At 41.7% G+C, this 25,419-nt stretch overlaps 1 protein-coding gene across 1 annotated transcript in view; it reads right to left on the reverse strand.

The window, feature by feature from the left end:
* Positions 1–508: 508 nt before the first annotated feature.
* Positions 509–25,419, reverse strand: part of myrfl (myelin regulatory factor like) — a 101,178-nt gene continuing 76,267 nt past the window's right edge. Inside the window, exon 25 of the mRNA XM_080191212.1 lies at positions 509–696. Coding sequence (XP_080047338.1) covers positions 547–696 — 150 coding nt within the window. The 3' untranslated portion in view covers positions 509–546. The remainder of the gene's footprint in view (positions 697–25,419) is intronic.

Below are 25,419 nucleotides of genomic sequence, written 5' to 3' on the forward strand. Positions count from 1 at the left end.
TCCTTCTGTCCTAGAAGTATCTACAATTCTATACATCTTAATATAAGTAGTGAGCTACACATGCTATGGGCTCCTGAATACAGGTGAAAATGTAATTGCTTAAGAAGCAATTGGATGTTGCAACAGGAGGACTTTAGACGACTCTGGAAGGAAAAGCTGAGATGGATTCTCCCTTTTCCATAATTGTGATCTTCAATATATTTTCTAGTATGAATATATATTCCAGTTGGAATATATATTCAAAATGTATTCCAATTTATGTAAAAAAAATTTATACAAATATTCATGTTTCTCATGCTTATGTTGTGTACTCCTAATTATCATATAACAAATTTTGAAAAAAGGAAATGCACATGTTTAACTTATGCTTTTGCAATTTATGTCTGACAGACCATTTATTATGACACTACAATGCATTACATCCATAGATTTATCATATGCTTCCAGTTCAAGAAGCAAAGGAACTTTGTTTCTTCTGTCACCTATATGTACTGGGTGAGGAATATTAATCATTTAAAATGTGTAGACAACTTTACAATCATTCCACTAACGCAAAGATACAGTGGTGTGATGGAAATTCTTGTACCTCAGTCCTTCCAGTTTTTGTTGCTTTCTGTGCGCCCATTTTTGGGAATCAGGCCAATGCCTTCTCAAAACGGCATGGCTTTTCATCGAACCAAGCAATTCATCCTGAGCCTATTGGGAAAAAAAACATTAATCTGCAAACTATTTTCATGTTAACTTAAGAAAATCCCGAAGGCCAAAAATGTTGGCTGCCACATGAAGGCAGAAATGAGCAGTGATAAAGTAGGTCTTGAATATTGAGACAAAATGAATTAGCTATTCATTGTGATATCTGAGCCAAGGTATAAAGTTTCTGACGTTGAAATCAAACTGAACTCACAGGTAGTTCACATATGTTATTACACTGTCTGCAGTGAGATACATAATCAGCATTATTTGGTCCACAAAATCTGATTTTTTTAAGAAGTCCACTCCTTGCATATATATTTAACAAGTAAGCAGAGTCTGTAAACTAAAAACATAGGGGCAACTGTTATCCACCAATAATGTGAGTCTGAACCCCTCTCCTCTCTCAGTCAATTTGCAATTATTTACATTTGTGCCCATTTCACAGAGATATATAGATCTATCCTATACGAAACAACATACGGGAAAGAATAATGACATTATTTTAGTTGTAATATTTCCATGAAACAGAATAGTAAATTCAGTGAAAACTTTTGTGAAGACAAGTGACTTCTCTCTGGTACAGCGTGTAAATAAATTAATATTAAGCTGATGTATCAGCAGCATGCAGATTCAAACATATTAGAATGTTGCAAAGATTGATGTGTGGAAAGATGGCTGTGAATGTGCTTGGATAGTAAGTACTTGGCAGTAGTTGATCCTGTTCAAATTATTGAATAGGAGGTAGACTCATATTCTTCATATTGTGCCTTTTTTGTAGACACAGATATGTCAAAGTCTTTTAAAATATTGACAAGATTGCTCAAACAGCATACTATGTTGATGGCATACACTTGTAGAATTTGCAGCAGAGAAACATGTCTTTGGACTCAGCTAGCCTAGACTAGTGTTTATGCTCCACACAAGCCTCCTCTGGCCTTACTTCATCCCACTTTATAAGAACACAGAAAGTCGGGGCAGAAGTAGCCAAATACAGCCTGCTCCGCAATTCCGCTATTCGGTCTCTCCCTGGTCTCAAATCCATCTCCCCAACTGTTCCCCATATCCCCTTATCCCTTTTTTTATTAGAAATATATCTATCTTCTTCTTGAAACCATTCAACTTTATCAGCATATCCTTCTCATAACTTATAGGATTATACCAGGACAAATATTGCCAATCATCAAACAATCAAAAGAATATAAAATTAAAAGTATAAACTATAAAGAGGGGACTATATGCAGAGAGAATACAATATTCGACCCAATTAGTCATTTACCAGCCTTATTAAGCCAAATATTCTCAGAACTTAAAGAAAGAAAGGTTTGTGTTTATGTAGCATCATTTTTGACTTCACTCCCAAGTACTTTGCATCCAGTGAAACAATCCTGAAGTGAGTGAAGTCACTATTGTGATACAAGAAATGTGACAGCATTTGCATAGCAAGTTCCCCAAACCTTAGTGTTATAACATCCAGAAAACAAGATTTAGTGATGTATAATTATTGGCCAGGCTACCGGAGAGCACTCCACTTCTCTGCTTCAACCTCTGGCATGGGATCCTTCATGTCCATCTCAAAGGGTAGGGGGCACCTCAGTTTAACGTCTTATCTAAAGATAGCACCACTGACAGAATAGCCCTCTCTCAGTACTGCACTAGAGTGGGTTTTAAATACAAACCTTTTGATTGGGAGGCAGAAGTATTGCCATTTTACTCACATCTTGCGTGTGTGACACATCTTGCTCTCTGGACCTACATACTGAAGAACATAAAGCTATGGGAGTTAGTATAATAGTATAACTTTATTAATGAGAGCAACTAGTCATAGACAGAGGTCAAAATCAAGGACAATTCCATGAGTATTTCCCCCAGAGTTGGTTAAGTCAGCGAGCAGATCAGGTAGATCCCAGGATTTATTCTGATCTGTTTGTTGATGTCAGCTAGGGAAGTAGGAGGAGTCTCCGGCTCAGGAGGGAAAATCAGCTAGGCTTTTCATTCCTGATCATTATCTGAAAACCAGTGCTGGGGATGGAGGATCACACTGAACTGCAATGACTCTACACTTGAATCGTGTCGATAGGAATGTTGCATTAATTTAGGCAAGCATTCAAAGCGTCCTTGTAGTGTTTCCTCTGCCCTCCGACTGATCACTTGCCATTGTGGAGCTCAGGTAGAGCACTTGTTTCAGGAATGTTTTGTCAGGCAAGTAGACAATCTGATCTGTCCATTACAGCTGGTTGAGTGTGACCAACCAGTGCATTGATGCTGGGGATATTGGCCTGGGAGAGGAAATCCACACTGGTACGCCTATCCTGCCAGTGGATTTGCAGCATTTTACAGAGGCAACATTGATGATACTCTCCAGGAATTTGAAGTATCTGCTATACATTGTCCATACAGGAAGGTGGGAACCACGGCTACTCTGTAGACCATGAGCTTGGTGCTGGATTAGAGGTCTTGGTTTTCGGACACTCTGTTCCTCAGATGCTCGAAGACTGCACTGACCCATTGGAGTCGATGCTGAATTTCCTCATCGATATCTCTCGCACCAAGAGGTTGTTCATGGGCTCACCGGGATCTTGATGATCAGGGGACATTTTGTGTGGCAGGTGTGGGCTGGTAGAGTATCTTTGTATTCTGGATCTTTAGTCTGAGGCCCGTTCTTTCATATGTCTCAGTGAATGTGTTGAAGATGGTTTGTAGCTTGGCCTCTGAGTGTGTATACACACACACACACACACACACACACACACACACACACACACACACACACACACACACACACACACACACACACACACAGAGCTGTCACTTATATAGTGCAGCTTGATGCCAAAAGTTGAGGTAGTTTTGGTTCTGGCCTGCAGGCGTCAGAGGTTGAACAGTTTCCAACTTTTCTGGTAGGTTAACTCCACTCCAGCAGGAAGATTCAAGGTGATGGGATGCAGTGTTGCTGGGAGGAAGGTGGTGAAGAGCATTGGTGCTATGACGCAGCCCTGTTTTCACTGTAGTGGGTCTGTGGTGGTTTTATTGGGAAGGATCATGGCTGTCACTAGGGAGCAGGCGGAGAATGGTGATCAATTTCTGTGGGCAGCCAAATTTGACGAGGGTGTTCCACAATTCCCACGGTTCACAGAGTCAAAGACCTTTGCAAGATCGAAGGAGGCCATGTACAGAGGTTGATGCTGCTCCCTGCACTTTTCCTGGATTTGTCACATGCTAAAGATCATGTCCATTGTGCCTCTTGATGAGTAAAAGTCACACTGAGAATCAGAGAGGAGCTCTTACAGCTAGTGGGCAGAGACGGGCGAGGAAGATTCTCATGATGACTTTTCCCGTGACAGAGAGAATGGAAATCCCTCTGTAATTTCTACAGTCAGACCTGTCTCTTTTCTGGAAAATGGTCACAATTAAGACTTCTCGGAGTCTCTCGACATGCTCTCTTCCCTTCAGACAAGGGTGATGAGGTTGTGGATTCTTGTCGAGAGTGCCTCTCTGTTGCATTTTAATCCTTCAGCGGGGATCCCATGTGCGCCAGAGGCCTTGTTGCTTTTTAGCTTCCAGATGGCTTTTTTGACCTCATGGTGAGCTGGAGTGCACTGAAATAGTGGTGGGTAGTGTGTTGTGGAACGGTGCCAAGGGGACTTGCGTCAAAGGCTGCATCTTGGTTGAAGAAGTCCTTGAAGTGTTCTCTCCAACAGACATTGACTGCCTCTGTCTTTGATAAGAACCTCTCTGTTTTTGGCTCTCAGTGAAGTGGGTCCCAGGATACTTGGACTATTGATGGTTTTATTTGCGCTGAAGAATTGCACACATTGTGATTGTTGGCCAGTTGTGGAGACTCCACCTCTCTTTCCACCCATCATCTGTTCTTTAGGTCGTGGGTTCTTTGTTGCACCTTGGCCTTCAGATGCCCATTGTTTCCTCTCACTCAGGTTTTGATTGTGCTGCCAGAGATAGGGTTACAGTTAGGGTTGCATTTGCCATCAAGGAGATCCTGGATCAGCTGATCTCATCGAACCAGTCTTGGTGTATCCTGGTCGAGAGCCTGAGCATCTCCTCACAGGTGCTGTCTATGGTGGCTTTTATGGTGGATCAGGCGCTTGTGGGCATTCTGTGGCTGGAGCTCATTGGTTGTTGCCAGGTCAGCTGTGAGGCGCAAACTGAGTAGGAAATTTCTTCTCAGGGTTTTTGAGTCCTGAGGCAGAGTCTTTTCTGCCTCTGCCAGTTTAGGGTCAGGGTAATGGTGATGGTAAATGGATTAGTTGGTGGTCAATCCAGTAGTCATAGGCTCCGATCATGGCATGTGTGACGTGGACATCCTTGCAGTCCCTTGCTCAGAGTATGATACAGTCTATTCGGTGCCAGGAGTTGGGAGGTTGCCATGAGGTTTTTGGCTTGTGCTTCTGGTGGAACAGGGTGATTGTAATGACCAGGTCATGTTCTAGACATTTTATCAAGAGGAGGACCCTATTGGCATTTGTTTTGCCCACACCTTCCCTGCCTAACATGCCTTGCTGAAGGTTTGTATCCCTCCTGACTCTAGTGGTTATATTGCTGTACTATTAGATGGTAACACATAAGAACATAAGAACATAAGAAATAGGAGCAGGAGTAGGCCATCTGGCCCTTCGAGCCTGCCCCGCCATTCAATAAGATCATGGCTGATCTGTCGTGGCTCAGTTCCACATTCCCGCCCTCTCCCCATAACCCTTAATCCCCTCTCTTATCAAAAACCCATCAACCCGCGTCTTAAAAATATTTAGCGAGGCAGCCTCCACCACTTCAACGGGAAGAAAATTCCAGAAATTCACCACCCTTTGAGTGAAGAAGTTCTTCCTCAACTCCGTTCTAAACCGCCCCCCCCCCCCTTTATCTTGAGGCTGTGCCCCCTAGTCCTACTGTCCTTTCTGAGCGGGAAGAGTCTCTCCACCTCTATCCTATCCATCCTATTCATCATCTTATACGTCTCAATGAGATCTCCCCTCATTCTTCTAAACTCTAACGAGTACAAGCCTAGTTTATTCAGCCTCTCCTCATAGCTCAACCCCCTCAACTCCGGCATCAGCCTAGTAAACCTCCTCTGCACGCCCTCCAAGGCCAAAATATCCTTGCGTAAGTACGGCGCCCAAAACTGCACACAGTACTCCAGCTGCGGCCTCACCAATGCCCTATACAGCCGCAGCAAGACCTCCCTACTTTTATATTCAATCCCCCTTGCTATGAAGGCCAGCATCCCATTAGCCTTCCTGACCACCTGCTGCACCTGCAGGCTGGGTTTTTGCGACTCATGCACAAGAACCCCGAGGTCCCTCTGCACCGTCGCCTGCTGCAGTTTTTCTCCACGTAAGTAATAATCCTTCCTACCATTATTCCTACCAAAGTGGACCACCTCGCACTTGCCAACATTAAATTCCATTTGCCAGTTCCTGGCCCATTCGCCCAGCCTATCTAGATCCTTCTGCAGACTCTCCACACCCTCCGCGCAATTTGCCGTTCCACCAATCTTGGTGTCATCAGCAAATTTCGACACCATACACTCGGTTCCCTCCTCCAGATCATCTATATAAATGGTAAATAGCTGAGGCCCCAGCACCAACCCCTGAGGCACTCCACTAGTCACCAACCGCCAATCCGAATAGCACCCATTGACCCCCACTCTCTGCCTCCTATTTGACAACCAGTCCTCTATCCACGCTAACACCCTACCCCCAACTCCATGTCCCCTGACCTTCTGCAATAACCTCTTGTGAGGTACCTTGTCAAACGCCTTCTGAAAATCCAGAAAGACCACATCCACCAGCTCTCCTCTATCCACCGCCCTAGGCACATCCTCATAGAACTCCAGTAAATTTGTCAGACACGACTTCCCCTTAATGAAACCGTGCTGCGTCTGCTCTATCAAGCAATTCCCCTCAAGATGCCTTGCTATTTCCTCCTTGATGACGGATTCTAACATTTTACCTACAACAGACGTTAAACTAACCGGCCTATAATTCCCCGCCTTTTGCCTGGCACCCTTCTTAAACAACGGCGTAACATTAGCCGCTTTCCAATCTTCCGGCACTTCCCCAGAATCCAGCGACGTTTGGAAAATAACCACCAAGGCATCTACTATCACCTCCACCATTTCTTTCAGAACCCTCGGATGCATTCCATCCGGTCCTGGGGACTTGTCCACAATCAGCCCCTCCAGTCTGTTGAGCACCACCTCTCTAGTAACAGTAATGTCATCGAGACCCTCCAGTCCTACCACCTTTCCATCTCTAACACCCGGCAAATTATTCACGTCCTCCTCCGTGAAGACCGAAGCAAAGAAGTTATTCAAGACCTCAGCCATTTCCCCATCCCCTACCACTAAGTCCCCCTTCTCATCCTCTAAGGGTCCAACGTTCACCCTAGCCAGCCTCTTCCTTTTTATATACTTATAAAAACTCTTGCTATCCTTTTTTATATTAAGCGCTAGCCCAGCTTCATAGTTTCTCCTACCCTTCTTTATCAATTTCTTTGTCAATCTTTGTTGACATTTAAACCTCTCCCAATCCTCTTCTCGCCCACTACTCTTAGCTACTCTAAACGCCTCCACTTTTAATTTAACACTCTCCTTCACCTCCTTCGTTATCCATGGCTTATTACCTCTTCTCCTACGGTCCTTTTTGACCATCGGAATAAATTTCTGCTGAGCACCAAGAAAGATCTCCTTAAAAATCCTCCACTGCTCCTCAGCAGACCTACCCTCCATCGCGCTCCCCCAGTCCACATTCGCCAATTCCTCTCTCATCCTACCGTACTCCCCTCTGTTCAAACAAAGGACGCGTGTCCAGGAACCCACTTTGTCCTCCTCCATCTGCACCAGAAACTCCACCATACAATGATCACTCTCCCCAAGAGGATCCTTCACCGCAAGTCTGGTATTTGATCTTAACCATCAGGAATCAGTCCCAGAGCTTGACTGCATGAGTTTGAACCCCCTCATCCCATAAACCCTGAGACACCCCAAATAGGAGAAATGTAAAAATAAAATGACTCTCTTGTTCACTCTGGCTTCAAGCACAGATGGCAGCCATTGAACCTTAAGTCACCGTGACGGCAAAACTTTTACTAACAAGTGAACAAAGAACATTGTGTTATTCTTATCCACAGATGAGAAGCCCTGGATAAGAGGTGGATATGAAGAACATTTCCTAACCTTCTGGACAAGTTTGGAGACTCTAGATTGGTGTCCGCAACATTAAAGAGATTAGATTGCAGAACATAAAGATGACAAAAAAAATAGATTTTCTACCTCAAGGGAGCACCCGTCACTAAAGCTCTGTTTGCTTGTAATATGGGCTGTTAAAAGATAATCAGGTAATCTCTTCACAGCGCTTTACCATCTGGACTGTTGCATAAACCATCTGGACATATGCTGTTATCTTGTCACTCCACCCTTGTCCTTGATAAGTTGAATCAGTAGCTAACTACATCACCAATCGAGCAGTAACCTTCAACAAAACTATTTCAGCAAAGAATTCCCTCCCATTCGCACCGCCCTCCCCCACCACCACCCTGCCACTCCAACAAATTAATTACAATTAATATATACTCAATATAACTGAAATACAAATCAAATCAGATGGATTAAATGCATCAGAAATACAATGTTGAATCCCATAGAATTACTACAGTGTAGAAAGAATATGCACTGAATCTCCAAAAGGGCATCCCACCTTCCTCAATCCCCATAATCCACCAGCATTTAGCTACACATCTATGGACACTAAAGGGCAATTTAGCACGGCCAACCCATCTAACCTGCACAAGTTTGGACCATGGGAGGAAACCAGAGCATCAAGAGGAAACTCCTGCAGACATGGGGAGAATGTGCAAACTCCACACAGACAGCCACCCAAAGCAGGAATTGAACCTGGGTCCCTGGTGCTGTGAGGCAGCTGTGCTAACCACTATACCAGTCTTGTGAAAAAGATAAGCATGGTTTTCTTCCCTAAACAGAATATTACTTGCAAAACTTTCCGTTGGGGGATGGTACTTTTCAAACACATCTGAAAGAGCATCATCATCATTATCTATTTCATTTTCAGCCTCACTGATTTTGTTCAAGGCTCCCATAAAAACACTTGGGTCCTCATGAATTTTAGGTTTACTGTCAAAAGCTTGCATTCCCATTAAGACAGGTGCTCTAAAGAGTACAGTTATAAAACTAGATCTCCACATGTTTCGTTGAAATTGGAGATGAAAGACATCTGTATCATCAGTCTCATTTTGCTTTAATGGTGATTCTGTAAAAGGATTCTTGTCTTTGAAGAGAGAATGCAGATGTTTCTTTGAAGATTACATTATTTTACAAATTAATGAGACTAATTCTCGACTTTTGGAATTAAATCTTCAAGATCTTACATTCACAAATGCATCTTAAGAAGTCTTTGTCCATTTTAAAATACATGCTGTTTGCAGGAAAAATGAATTGACATATTAATGTGAATGGGATGTTACAATCTTCTTAGAGACAGTTAATGTTTAAAGAGGAATTTGAATGCCCAGAAAGAACTACGCCGTAACACTTTTTAAACAAGAACAAATTTTACTGTACACATAAAAAAATTAAACAAAGCAAGAATGACCAATTTAACAGTGTGCTTTGTCAAGACTTAGGCTGATATTTTCCAATCCCCTTCAATATGTTCTCCTTTGGTGGAGGAGGTGTCTTGCCACTGGCCGTTCCTCTGGTCCCACCAAAGTATAGTGTTTTGCATGCCTTGTCTGCCCTGCTATCAGGGAACCTGCCACAGGGGTTAGCCTTCACTGGGAACAGAAGATCCCAGCAGCAAAAAGGGCTGGAAAATTGCATCCTTTCTCAATGGGGATGTTATGTCATCAGATAGCACCAATGATTCATTTAATAGTCTCTGAAATTAAATCCAAATAGCTTTCCTGAAGTTCTTGTGCTTTTGATGAATGATAGTTGCAAGCTGGCATGGGTTGTGCTGACTATGTGAAAAATTGTCAAGATCAATGTATGTCCTTGCAAAAGTCAGCCCTTGCACAGAGAATAAAGACTTGTCATACTGGTCTAATAGAAATGCCAAAGACTTGACTCAAACAAAATCATGCAGTGCATGTCTTCATTGGTTATATCTCCAAACTCAACAATGACAATTAAGAAGACCCAATCCTAAGCAAAATTCCCAACATGTCTATTGACGCACGTTTTCTGTTCAAATTATTACTGCATGATGAATTATTTCAATCCTTCTGTCGATGCTCTGTAAAAGAATACTGTTATTTGTAATGGCGTGATTTCTGGTAGTGTGGGCTGGTGGAAATGATCCTCCAAACTGGTCACAATGTAGTTTAGCCTGCACTTTGTGCAAGATATCATCAAGGTAAAGGAGTTGAAGCCTGTACCAAAGATGGGTCACCCACAGCCTCAGTAAGACTGCTGAAGATGCCTGCAGGTATTCATTAAAGAGGCTGCACAGCATTTTGGTGTGTCATTTAATAACTCACCTAACAGTGACCAGCCAAACAGTAGTAAAGAAGTCATTGTCGAGACTTTCAACTACTACTTAAAAGTTATGATCAGCTTTCATTGTTCACATGCTGCTGGAGGTTTGAGGAAGATTTTTGAGGCACCTTGGCAAAACTTTCAGGGGCAATTTATCAAGGTTTCACCAACACTCTCTGTTCTGTGAGAGTCAATGCTATGTTACATCATCTCATTGGACATCTTATAGGAGCAAAAAGGGTGTGCCTGGGACATCTTGCTAGGGATTATCTGAGGCTGGAGGAGGAATGGGTAAATGAGGCAAAGCCAGGCAGAATAGTACCAGGTGCTGTAGGAGTGGAGGACAAAGTGGCAAAATGGGCTTCCTTCCCTCTACCCTGTCAGAGTAAGAAGTCTCACAACACCAGGTTAAAGTTCAACAGGTTTATTTGGAATCACGAGCTTTCGGACTGCTGCTCCTTCATCACTCCGCTGATGAAGGAGCAGCCCTCCAAAAGCTCATGATTCCAAATAAACCTGTTGGACTTTAACCCTGTGTTGTGAGACTTCTAAATATGCCCACCCCAGTCCAATGCTGGCATCTCCACATCATGGCTATCCTGTCAGTTACAGGACATTCCTCATGCTCCCAAACTCTTCCACTAGGTTCGGCGGTGCTGCATCCAAGAGCCTGTGTGCCCTATCACTCAGTCTCTGAACCATCCTGAAACATGTCATTGTGTGTCAGATAGCATAGGCCACACCTTCAGTGGAAGTGGTTACTTGGAGCCCAGAGAAACAGCTCCCTGAAAATTGATTCTAATCAGCGCTTGAGTGCTCAACCTATAAGTGTCTTTTTCAGCACCTCCAGGCAAACTTAAATCAGGGTAATCAAAAATTAACTCCAAAATTATATGACTTTTAAACAGACATGCACAGGACATACTTAAACTCATGGGCCGAAGGGCCTGTTTGTGCTGTAGTGTTCTATGTTCTATGTTCTATGTTCTATACCTTACATTAAATATCTCTTCCATTCTTCCCCATCCTTTTATCAAGTTGGACGTAATGTGCGAATATTTTAACAGTCATTGTGTAGATTATATATAGATAATTTAGTAATTATGCCCACAAAGTATTTTGTACAACTCCCATCTATTTTCTTCTCATTTTGCTAAGAACAAGGCTTCAACTTCTTTTTCCAAAGTGTTCATTACCTTTTACAATTTTTGAAAATTTCCAGAGTTGTTGATTAGTTTTATCCAATAATTTATTGAATATTAATTACCAACCTCTCTTTTAATTTCCATGACGCTTTCCTTGCTTTTTCACAAGATGCTCCTTGAAGACATTCTCTGCTTTTATCTCACCGTTAACTCCCGTGAACTACCCTTCTCTTCTAATATTGCTAACTCTACAGTCAGTATTTCTTATAAGTCTCTCAGTTCATAAATAATGCACTGAAGGATAAGGTACAGCTTCTCAGGCTGTCTCCATATGGAGCATATGTTACACCCCTTAACATAATAAACGTACCATCAATCTTTGCTTTTACCTAATTAGTTTCCGTGATGACTCACGCAACAACAATTTCTTACTAAATAAGACATGAGCACCACTTGAACTAAGACCTTGTTCCTTTGTGATGGGTCAGCACTGTTCCTCTCTTATCATCTGTTCCTTTCTAACAGTAATGCTTTATGTCAGAATTTCTCAGATCCACTACAGCAATCATTGAAATTGTTAATTAACCCTTTATGGGCATTTCTTGTTGCAAAACCATGCAGTTTTAGGATTCTCAGTTTAAAAAAACAAATATAAAAACGTACCAACTTACACAAGAAAAATGTACTGCAGGTACTGGAAACCTAATCACCAACCTGAAGCGATAACTATATCTCCCTTTTCACAGATGCTGCCAGACCTGCTGAGTTTTCCCAACACTTTCTGTTAATATTATTGATTTACCTCATGTTCACTAAGGCATTATCCTGCCTTTTGTTCATGCAAAATGTCTTGATACCCAAGTGGGAAATCTAAGGACAAACAATCTTAAAATCTTTTCCATCCCTACTATTGCAGACATTATATGGAGATGCTTTGGAGACGCATTGGACTAGGGTGGGCACAGTAAGAAGTCTCACAACACCAGGCCAAAGTTCAACAGGTTTACTTGGAATCACAAGCTTTGGGAGCGCTGCTCCTTCATCAGGTGAATGGAGAGGTAGGTTCACAAACACGGCATATATAGACAGCGACACAATTGCAAGATAATGGTTGGAATATGACTCTTTACAGGTAATCAAGTCTTTACAGGTACAGATAGTGCGAATGGAGAGAGGTGTGAATTGTCTCAAGCCAGGACAGTTAGTAGGATTTTGCAAGCCCAGGTCAAATGGTAAGGGTTGCATGCAGTGTGACATGAACCCAAGATCCCAATTGAGGCCATCCTCATGCGTGCGGAACTTGGCCATCAGTTTCTGTTTGACGATTCTGCCTTGTTGTGTGTTTTGAAGGCCTCCTTGGAGAACAAAGCATTCACTGAAATCATAAATAGGCATTTATTTGTTTAAATGATTGGGTATAGCTGAAGTTCTACAATATTATTTAATCAGAACAGATACTTAGCCTTGGGAAATTGACAAAGGAGGAATTGTCCAGTTCACGTTTGGTCTTTGATTGCATTTTTTATGATTCATTTTGTGGGATGTGGATGTTACTGGCCGACCAGCATTTATTGCCCTTCTTTGGTTCCTCTTGTGAAAATAAATCCTGCTCAATCAATCACATAGTCACGTCAACAGGTTTTACGTATGAGAAGGCGCAAAGTGGTAAAATTAAACTTCAGCTGGAGCATAAAAATGGGTGACAGGAAATTGACTTTCTGTTACACACCACACTGAATTTCTCTTTCCACGAGCCCAAGCTGAGCTCCTGTCAAAGCTGAATTTCAGTCTCAAAATCTCTTGAAGTTGCTCAGAATAGAACAGAATTCCATTCACAAGGGCTGGTGTTCAATTTTGCACATTTGCACTTAAATGGGTTTACACTCCACTCTTGCATGTCAACAGCTGTCCAAGTTATACAAGCTTCTTTGTAACTGTTCAAAAATATTCTTCCTTCAACTACTATAATAACAAGCGAAGGAATCGACAAGATAGCTTATAGACAAATGAATGTTATTTAAATAATAAACTATTCGTGAAATACAGGCACATCTGTAAGGTTTCGAAGGGCCTCATTAACAATCTAATGACACAGAATATTCCAATCATTACAGCCTTTGAAGTAAGATCCCAATTTCATGTTGGAAATTCTAACCATATACATTTGAAAATATGATTGGCATCCTGCATCTTCAGTCGTACAGTACTCAAATCCCTTTCAGTGTCTGGCTTCAAATTACCAGCCCCAGCTAACAACTTGACAATATAACAATCTTAATGGAGAGGAGAGATCACAGAGTGCCGATATTTAACTAAAATGGACTGTCAGGAGTGACATTTCCATCGAAAAAGAATGACATAGATCACAATGCCACTTAAACATACGAAACATGTTTGCTGAGTGCCCGATATTAAAATAGTTCACAGTCTTAAACCAAATCAAAGCCCAAGAGGGATGGATTATGCTACTGTTCTAGCTAAAAGAGAACATTGCAAGACAGCCTGGAGTCAGATTGAGAACAGAGATGTACAAGGCCCATTCAGTGCAGAACAATAGATTCCCAAATCAGTTTGAATCCTACTCTAAACTGACTGTAGCAATCTGGCTTCCTCGAATAGGTAACGTTTGTGATTTTAGGCAGACAATGTGGAAGTAATTAAACTGGCTAGAATCATGGGCCAAGTGAATTCACCAAGAAACATAAACAATACTACTCCCACCACTTGACAGAAGAATGAATGGATAGTACGGTTGTTAATTTATTGCGAAAATCAAGGAAAACAAGGAAACCAAAGGTTTCCACTTCACAACATTGCATGTTTCCCTACCCCACCCCCCTCACCTCTGAAACCCTTAGGTGTGGAGAAATGGTTGCATTGTCATAATATTGCAGGATTAGTAATCCAGAAGCCCAGCTAATGCTCTGGGACATGCGTTCAAATCCAACCACAGCAGTTCATAGAATTAGAGTTCAGTTAATAAATCTGGAATATAAAACTAGTCTCAGTAATGGTGATTATGAAACTATCATTGATTGTTGTAAAAACAGATCTGATTTGCAAATGCCTTTTAGGGAAGGAAATCTGCCATCCTTACCTGGTCTGGCCTACATGTGGTTTTACACCCACTAAAATATGGTTGTCTTTTAACTGATCCTAGAAATGTGTAGCAAGCCACTCAGTTCAAGGAAAATTAGGGGTAGGTTAACAAATGCTGACCTTGCCAGTAATGCCCACATCCCATGAAAGAAGAAAGAAAGTAATATGCCGTAATTACATTGAAACTCAGCTTCACTTTTCTTGCTGGTCTCATTCTTCATAAATTATATTGCACATATGCTGCATATGTCTTTTCTATTTGCCTGCCATTCCCTTCACTGCTCCCCTACACTGACTCACTGTCTGTCAATATATTTATAAAATCTGTGTTATGTTCAATAAATACCCCCACAAGGCCTTGTCCCACCCAAATGTTTGGTCCTTCCAGTCTATTACCCTCTTGGCATTCCTTTGACTCCAGCTTCTGCGCATTCTCCCTCCTCGGTTTTATTTCACCATTGGTGATTTTTGAGTCAGTTCAAGTTGATACTTTTGAGTCTGGTCATCCAGACTCAAAATGTTGATTTGAAACATTGATTCTCTCTCCAGATGCTGTCAGACCTGCTGAAATTTTCCAGCATTTTCTGTTATTGATACTTTTGAAGATCCTCTCTAACATTAAAACAGTGACTGCATTCGAAATGTAGTTCATTGGCTGTAAATGTTTTTGGGACATCCTAAAATGATGAAAGGTACTATATGTAAAGATAAAGTTAAATTATTAGTCACAAGTAAGGTTTACATTAACACTGCAATGAAGTTACTGTGAAATTTCCCCTAGTCGCCACACTCCGGCATCTGTTCGGGTCAATGCAACTAACAGCACATCTTTCGGAATGTGGGAGGAAACTGGAGCACCCACAGGAAACCCATATAGATATGGGGAGAATTCCCAAGCCAGGAATCAAACCCAGGTCCCTGGCACTATGAAGCAGCAGTGCTAACCACTGTGTCACTGTACTGCCCACTGTGCTTTCGTGCCGCCCCTTCCTTTTTGAAGCTCTTTTGACATTCTTCTTCAAAATTTTCAGAACCCATTATTTTGACCAAGCCCTTCAACCGAGCTCTCCCTTCTTGCTTAGCGTCTGTGTATCTTACGACTAATTGTAAAGCTCTTTGGAACATTCTCTTTACATTAAAGCCATGCCAAGAATGCAAATTGTTGCTGACTTCCAGAAAATGTTGGGTGCAGCATATGTTTTATTACATTTTGTAGAAAAACATTTTGCAACGTAATGTGCAGAAATAAAAATCTACCCTTGTAATTAAATCCAATCGAGCTAATTCCTTCATTAAAGCTGCAAAACGCCTAAGAGAAAGCTTCATTATAAACAGATAAAATTTTAATACGTATAGACCCAAGGAAGAATCAATACATTACGTACATTTATAAACTGCTGGTATATAATGTAACAAGCATAGATCTACTATTCTATCACAATTAACTGAGTGCAACACAAGTTGTTAATTCTTGTTCATTTGCGTCAGAACACATTTCTGCAGAAAGTGATAATACAACAATTGATCAAACTCTGTTGCTTTACAAGTTAGTTGATGATGAAGCACATGCAGCCATTTAAATTAGATAGAACATCCAACTGTAAAAACATCAATTATAACATTGAAGGAAATTTGTTATATGATTTTACTTAAATCTTATCACTTACTTTTACTATCACAGTCTCTTCAGTTATCAAAGCAGTTTTCCTAACTTTGATGAATATTTACATTTTAATGTCAGACATGAGAAAGAAATATCATTGGCATTGATTTTATGGTCACAGGCAAAGTGACGATGCTCATTGCTGACCTCAAAGGAAGCTGTCCACGAAGATTTGGCAATCTCTGCGGTGTGAATTCTCCCCTTATTGATTTGTATCTTGTGCCAAACCAAGGGAATCTCCAAGTGTCCATCAACAGTGATGTCATTAAGCAAACTAAGCTGCCAATCATGATGAATAATTCTTCAGGGTTGGCACAGTGGCTAGCACTGCTGCTTCATAGCGCCAGAGACCCGGGTTTGATTCCTGGCTTGGGGCACTGTCTGTGTGGAGTCTGCATGTTTCCCTTGTGTCTGCGTGGGTTTTCTCCCACATTCTGAAAGACGTTCTGGTTAGGTGCGTTGACCTGAACAGTGCCGGACTGTGGCAACTAGGAGAATTTCACAGTAACTTCATTGCAGTGTTAATGTAAGCCTTACTTGTGACTAGTAAATAATTTTTAACTTCTTACAAACAGTAAACCAGGAAGCAAAATGCACTAATTATCATTTGTTTGATATAAATTTTGCAGAGAGCAGAATAGAGTTTGGATGATACACATAGGAAGAAGGTAGGATGATGAAATGAGAACCAAAATCATTTTTAATATTCAAAAACTGTGTCATTTTTATAATATTGCTACATAGCATTCCATAAAGGTAAAATTAGCTTTTTAGAGCCAGATATATAGTTTTGAGTCTAGATGACCCTTCGTCAGAGCTAAGAGCAGTAGAGATTTATATTATGAGGGTGGGGGGAGGGTGGAATGTGACAAAGGAAATGTAAGTGAAGATACAGGAGGCTGAGAAGGTGCTAAACATGTCCATTAAGCGATCAAATGTATGAATTTCCATCAGCTCCAGCATGATATCAGAACTCAACACATCTTCCCCTCATCCCCCTTGTTAGCATTCTGCAGGGACCATTCTCTCCAGGACATCCTGGTCCACTCCTCCATCACACCAAACACTTCACTCCCTGCCCACGGCACCTTCCCATGCAATCATAGAAAGTGCAACAGCTGCCCCTTTACCTCCTCCCTGCTCACCATTCCAGGTCCTAAATACCCCCTTTCAGGTGAAACAGTGCTTCGCATGCACCTCCTTCAATCTGGTCTATTGCATTCACTGCTCCCAATGCTGTGTCCTATACATCGGAGAGACCAAACGCAGACTGGGTGATCACTTTGCTGAATACCTACGGTCCATCTGCAAGCAGAACCCAGTACCTTTCTGGGCAACTTCCATAACCCGCAGGCAACCCACAACCTTCTGTACCCCTGCTCTTCCATTCACGCATTTGATCACTTAATGGACACGTTTAGCGCCTTCTCAGCCTTCTGCATCCTCATTTATATTCCCTTTGTCCCATTCCACACATTGCTCCCCAACTCCACCCCCCCTCCCCCCCATCACCCTCAGTATGAATCTCTGCCCATTCTCTCTGCTCTTAGCTCTGATGAAGGGTCATCTAGACTCAAAACGTTGGCTCTATTCTCTCCGCACAGATGCTGTCAGACCTGCTGAGATTTTCCAGCTTTTACTGTTTTTGTTTCAGATTCCAGCATCCACAGTGTTTTGTCTTTATGCTTTGATCAACCATACGTCTTTTGCTATTCACGTAGCTATCACTGGGTGATGCTGTGTGGGCCCTGTCAAGATATTGTGGGAAATGATCTTCAACACCCAAACTGCAAGCATCTTTATAATGTAGATGGGGGTGTTGATGTCAGTTCAAGTCATTTTTAAAGACTGCTGCCCCCCCACCCCCCAACTCCTCCCAGGGGACTACACCAGCACATTAAGACCATGTCATAGAAGCAGAATTAGGCCACTCGGCCCATCGAGTCTGCTCCCCATTCAATCATGGGTGATATTTTTCTCATCCCCATTCTCCTGCCTTTTTCCCATAACCCCTGATCCCCTTATTTATCAAGATTCATTGTGTGAATGAGCAGAGAATCACTTACAGCATCCCAGGTTTCTACATTTAACTACGTATGATATAGCTGTTGCCAGTTCTACAGTTGCAATACAACCATCATTACCACTGCAAAGTAATTTCTGGTTTTTCTGCGTGCAAATACTCAGATCAATCATCCCTCTCACACCCGTACCCACAGAGTTTGGTGCACACAGTTTCTGGGAAAAGCCTTCGGCACATCCTCTTTGCTTGGGGGAGTCATGTGGACAATAATATCTCGCAATAGTAAAAAACAAGAACTGAGAAAGGTGTAAAAATATGGAAATATTCATCCATCTCTTTTTTGCTGCAAGAATGTTAAAGTCCTGAAAAGCAAAGTGTACTGTAGTGCACATACATTTTCGGATCATTGTTATGATCCTGTTCAGGATAGTTAACATTTAAAGAAATCCAAATACCCAGCAATTAACCAACAAACCTCTTCCCCCCCAGAGGATTTCATGTTTTCTTAACAAAAGACATGCTACAAACTCAGATTTTTACTGCCCCCAGCTCCCACCAGTAAAACCTCCTTTACATTCCGAAATCTCAAAGTTTCATTCACCTTTCCTGGGACCAACCGAAAAGGAGAATTTCCTTTAATTCTTCTTCATATTCTAGCTACTTCTTGACTTGGGGATCCTTGCATTAGCTTTCAGCTAAGCAATCCTCCAATTTCCTTTAAAGGCCTCACAACTGTCCAAAGATATGCCGGTTAGGCTGATTGGCTCTGCTAAATTGTCTCCTAGTGTCCTAGGATGCATAGGTTAGAGGGATTAGAGGGGTAAATATGTGAGGTTGTGGGGATAGGGCCTAGGTGGGAATGTTGTCAGTGCAGGCTCGATTGGCCAAATGGCCTCCTTCTGCACTGTAAGATTCTCCGACTCTTCTAACTGTGAACTCTTCAGTTCCTTGGTCAAGTTTCTGATATATAATGACTGTTTTATCCAATCTGCTCCCACAGCTTCTGTACAGCGCTTTCCAAACTAACTTCTCAACACAGTAAGAAGTCTCACAACACCAGGTTAAAATCCAACAGCTTTATTTGGAATCATGAACTTTCGGAGCGCTGCTTCTTCATCTGGTGTCTCGCCTGATGGAGTAAAAACCTGTTGGATTTTAACCTGATGTTGTGAGACTTCTTATTGCATCCACCTCAGTCCAACACCGACATCTCCATGTCATTGCTATCTTCCACCACAGGGCTCTATGAAGATTACTGTGGACCTCTTCCACTAACTACAGCTAGAGAAAATCTTCCAACTGCTTTTCCCTCATGAAATCCAAACCTATCTTTCATGCAGTGAGTGATGAAATTAGGATTATATCTGCTTGGGAAGGCAGTGACATAGTAAAATTGTTGCTGGACAAGTAATCCAGGGTAATGCTCTGGGGTCACAAATTTAAATCCCATTTTGGCAGATAGTCAAATTTGAATTAAATCAAAATTTGGACTTACGAGTCTTATGATGACCATGAAACCATTGTTGATGTTCACTTTTGTCCTTTAGGGAAGGAAAGCAATTGTTCTTATCTGGTCCGGCCAACATGTGACACGAGATCTACAGCAATGTGGTTGACTCTTAATGCCCTCAGGGATGGACAATAAATGCTGGCCCAGCCAGTGATACCACATCCAATGAACAAATATTTTTTTAAAATGCCAGCCTAACTGGCAAACAGCTACTGTGCCTTTCTCGACCTGGTGAGATGCAGTATATACCACAGCAAAGGTGCAATTGCCTCTGTCTGTTCTAAGACTGAATTGCTTGCTCCTGTCAGCAAACACACATGGGGAAATTAAACAAAAGTTGTTTCTTAGCAAAGCTCTACCCTGAATCACAACCTCTAAAGAAATGTGGTGCATTTTGGGTCTATTCAAACTGAAGTCTAAATTAATTATTTTGCCTTCAACACAATTCTTTGATTCTGGGTCCCATACAAGTAAAGCCACATTTATGGAGTTAATGACAAAAATCCCTGCCTCTACCAAGAGGTTTAGAAATTAATCAGTGATCTCGTAAAATAAACACGGGCTAGCTTTTAACTGCAATTAACTTCATGCTTGTTTGAGTTGAATTTACTTCAGGGTCACTTATCAGTTTCTCAATCTTAGTGCCTTACATTTATCTAGTTAAAACTTTAATACCCAAAACTAAATGTTGTATTCTAAAACAAGTGAATGATGAACTAGATACTTCCAATACAATGAATATGGTTTTACTGAAATATTTTGGTTCAAAATTGAGCATGTCTGCATTATGAATGGGATTGGCATAAGGAGGAACCTGTGTGTACCTAAACTGGAGCAGCAAGATGTTGTGTTTTTCTCAGACTCATCCATCTGTTGTAATATTTGGAAACCTCTGTGCTCAGAACAATTCTGGCAGATTAACATTTAATGCAGCTTCAATGAATATGTTCAAAATCATTTGTTCTGCCAAAATTATGAACACTTAACTTCAGTCACAAAGATTAGGTTAACATTTTGTTACATTTACATTTCAGGATGATCTGCCATGTGCCTTTTGTATTGTGAAGAGCATTTAGAGAAGTAGCGTCAAGGAATAAAACAAATTTTCCTCGAAATTTGTGAGCATTCTCAAATGGACAATCTATAAACTAAAAGAAAGTAATAGACAGCAACAATTTTTTGTTGGTTAATATTTCAAGTCTGTGATTTTCCATTTTCTGTTTTTATTTCAGATTTCCAGCAATTGCAGTATTTTGGCTTTATTTTGGATGGATTTCTTGGACCCTATATAAATTAGCTTAAAGTAAAATTATATTGAGGACCATACAATATTTTTTCAATTTTATCATTTTTATTACTTTATTTTTCTGCAATATCTATCTGGTGTGGTGGATACAGTTTTCCATCCAGCAGTCACCACTGCCACTAGGCAAATTAATAGAAATCATCAAAAAAGTTAACATCTTGGGATGTTAAGCATAAAACCAGAGACATCAAATCAGGCAATCATTATCCAAATGCAGCACCTAACTGTTTGTCTATTGTACAGTTAACACAGGAAGGTTGACAGTATCCATGTTGTGTGTGGACATTGTCTTAATGAGTGATTAAGCAGTCAAAAAAGAAGATTGTTACACCTGTCCCCCCATGCTCTTCCTTCACTGGATCCACACCCCATGTCCCTCTTCCGCACTCTGAATCCAAAGGCTGGTGAGTATAATTGTAGCTGTCTTGTTACCACCTGGTAGTGACCGGCTAAATGATCACACATTGAGAAATTCCTTGTAGGCGCATGCCAGACCCAGAAACAGCACTTTACAGCTCTGGACCAGAAGGCTGCAGGTCAAAGTACGTCACCAGAGACTTTAGCAAAGCATAAAGGCTGCCTCAACAATACAGTAATAAGGTAATGCTACACTATCAGCGGTGGCATCTTTCAAATGTGACATTAACCCAGGGCCCTGCCTGGGCAGTCGTAAAAAATTCCATAGCACTAGTCTGAAGAAGAACAAGCAGGCTTCCCCAGTGTCCGGACCAATGCATATCTCTCGGTCAATGTCATCAAAACACATTTACCTCATTTATATTTGTGGGATCTTGCTGTGCTTAAATTGGCGGCTCTCAATGGATTTTTTCCCTGTAGCTTAACAGCAAAAAAAACCTGACGCTCAGAATAACTTTATATCTTTATCAGAGAAAGTTGTTCTAAAATGATTCTGATTAGAAAATTAAGATCAGGTTGCCAATTCTTCCCTTCCTCTCCACTACTGCTGAAACATTGAATTTACTACCCCATCCTCAACGGGAATTAGAATGGGCAAGGGGCAGACAATGGGAAAGTCCATTGACCTGGAACGGGTTTCTATGGTTTCAGAACGAGCAAGGCCATAAAATTCCACCCATTATCTTCCTTTTTTGCGCTCAACTGAGTTTTTAACCTTGGTAGAATTTCTACCTATGATAGATGGAAACCTCCCTGGTCAATGGCTAACTTAACTGGACACTCAAGTTAATTATATTAAAATGAAATCCTTTCAAACCCAATGTCATAGCCTTAGGTCTTGGAGGGGCAAGGCATCAGGACACAAATTAGACCACATTTTTTTGTCTGTGATGAATTGATTTATGAGGTTTGCCTTCATTTCACAACCCACAAAAGCTGTTTCACTTTGTGTCTAGTTCGCCAGTGCTTGACATAGTGGTTGCATTTTAAACTAATCTAATCCCATTCATCAAAGGAAGGTGAAAGCCAACGTGTTTTATTGCCTGACAGATCAAATTATTTTGAAGTGTAAAAGAGAAGCTCGCGACTGTTTGCCAAGGAGTCATTCATCTGCTCCGTTCTCCTTGGGAAATTTACAGAGCAGCTGGACAGCAGTCGTGTGTAACTTTCAATTAAAAATCCACACCATCTAGGGCTGGAGGATTCCACAGAGCTGCTTCTGTTCTGTCGTCGAGGCTTTGCCGGAATTGTGACGGAAACCCCGCTTTCTGTGCGAACACATGGGGAGCATTCTTTCTGGAGAGCCATTTGGGAAACTATTGGGCACTGGGATCATTCTGGAATCTTGTTCCAGTGCCTAGTCGACACTGTGTCTTTCAGTCAGGGACAGCGTCAGAAGTGGCAAGGCCAATCAGAGTGACTGGGGGGAAGGGAAGGGTGCTGCTCAGGTGAATGGAGAGGGAGAAAGCGCCACAAACCAGCAAACAAAACCAAACATCCACCACTAGCAGATGGATGTATCTGCTGGTGAAATCCTTCCACTTGAAAATATTAGCCTGTCATTTGCTGAATGAAATCTGGAAGGTTCATTTCAAGATTGCTCTTTATTCTCATTTCATGGTGCTGTGACTTCATGTGGGGTTCGTGCCCCCCCCAAGACAAGCTGCACAAACAACAGGGTGGAGGGTGTGGGGGAAGGTGCCTGCCACTATCACTGGAAAACATTGGTTAATCGCTCCTATAATGGTCTTAATTGACAAGTTGTTTCTTCTGGGCAAGTAACAGTCATCCCCAAGAAATCACTCACCTGATGAAGGGGCAACACTCAAAGCTCATGCTACCAAATAACCCTGTTGAACTTTAACCTGGTGTTGTGACACTACTTACTGCGCCCACCCCAGTCCAATGCCAGCATCTCCACATCATCCCCAAGAAAAGCTGCCTCCGGTAAAAATTGCTAGGAGGTGGTAGCAGAGCTGAGATTTCGGCATACTGTCTTCTGGTGTCTAGCTGCTGGCATACCACCCCTACGCACAACCTCCAAAGCTGCCTCCTGGAACTCCCTCCATCCAGCGTGTTTCTGCAATAAACGCAGCATCTGTGGGAGTGAGGACTGTTCTGAGAATATTTCGTAGATTGAGGTATATAGAACACTCAACGGGATTGATAAAGTAAATGTTGAGCAAATGTTCCCTCTTCTAGAACAGTCTAGGACAAAGAGATCATAGTTGTAGAGTAAGGGGGGAGGTTCAACATAGAAAAAAGAAGCAGCCATTGCTCAGAGGGTTGTGAATCTATGGAACTCACTATTCCAGAGTGCAGTCTCCCAGATAGAGATCAGCCATGATCATATAGAAGGGCAGAGTGGGCTCAAAAGGCTGCAATGCCTACTCTCGCTCCTAATTCCTATATTTGGGTATTACTTTGAAGCAAATAAAATAGGGGAGGAGCCAAAGCATAAGGCAAATCTCCTGAGTGCATGTGGAACCCAAAATTATGATCTGATTTATTGTCTCTCAGCTTCAAGCATGCCCATCTCCAAATCATTCAGTGAGCTTGTTGAATTGAAGAAGTTACATTTCTAGCCTAATACATCAGTCATACTTCAGAGATTCAAGTTTAATTCAAGAGGAAGAATCCCAGGTGAAAAGATAGTTGCTCACATCACTAAATGGTAACAGGTATCAGAATAATGCAATTTTGGAGCCATGTTGAATGATATGTTACAGGACAGATTAGTCTGCAGAGTGAATAATCAGGTGGTTTAATGAAGATTACTTGCCGATATAAATTTTAAACAAGCACTGGATAACTGGATCGACAGAAGCTGAGCATCTAGCAAACTTAGAGGAAGTGTTGAGGCGATTTCCAGAGGTTGGAATTCACCTCAAGGAGAAATGTAATTTTCAGGTCATTGAGGCAACCTACTTGGGGTAACGTAAAGATGTACAAGGATTATACGCATGGAAAGCAAGGTCAAGACCTCAAAGGAGGCATTGGCCTCCAAAAATACATCTAAGCTCAAATCATTTTGGGAATGGTAACTACTATCGGCATTGTTTTTTAAACAAACATAATATTATTAGCACCCTTGCATAATCAGCTTTGGTCTTTGGAAGACCCCCCAGATAGAAACATTAGACAGAGTAAAGCAATTCCTGCATTCTATGAACTGGTTAGTACATCAAGGAACTGGTGTTGACCTGTGGTGCCTCTCCATGTGGCATTGGTGTGGTGTTATCCCATGAGATGGGCAACGGATCTGAAAAGTGTAATGTTCTAACTAAGTGAATGGGCTGCAATAACTTTTATCAAGATTGTAATTTATTTTTCTGACACTTTGAAAACTTTCAAAAGAGAATTGGATAAATACTTAAAGGAAAAAAATACAGTGCCAAGGGGAAAGAGCGGGGAAGTGGAATTAATTGCTTAGCTTATTCCAAGGGCCAGACAGGTACTAATGGGCCTCATATTGTGCTATTGCTTCCTTTAATAGTTTATGTCCCTTTAAACTTCAACCACTATAGATTATCCACTCCCACCATTAAACTCCACATCCAAATCTGCACCTGCGACTACAAATCGTAATATAAAGTTGCCCTGAATTTTCTTCTCGTTAAGTTTTGTCCCCATTTCTTACTATTAGAAAATCTTGTCTGCATCAGAAAATGTACCTCCTATACTTGAGCCCCAATCCTGTAAAATTTTCAATTGATGTTCAACAACCTCCCTTACCAAAGAAGATCTACTGAACACTAGACAAATCATAGAATCATACAGTGTTGGAGGAGGACGTTTGGTCCATCAAGTCTACACTGACCACAGTCCCACCCAGATCCTATACCCATAACCCCATGCATCTACCTTAACCAGTCCCCCTGACACCAAGAGACAATTTAGCATGGGCAATCCACCTACCTACACACCTTTGGACTGTGGGAGGAAACCGGAGCACCCAGAGGAAACCCACACAGTTTCAGGAGAACATGCAAACTCCAGACAGACAGTGATCCAAGCTGGGAATTCAACCTGAGTCCTTGGCGTTGTGAGGCAGCAGTGCT

Source organism: Carcharhinus amblyrhynchos, chromosome 6 (assembly GCF_965287045.1).
Source record: "Carcharhinus amblyrhynchos chromosome 6, sCarAmb.v2.hapA, whole genome shotgun sequence".
NCBI classification, from domain to species: Eukaryota; Metazoa; Chordata; class Chondrichthyes; order Carcharhiniformes; family Carcharhinidae; genus Carcharhinus; species Carcharhinus amblyrhynchos.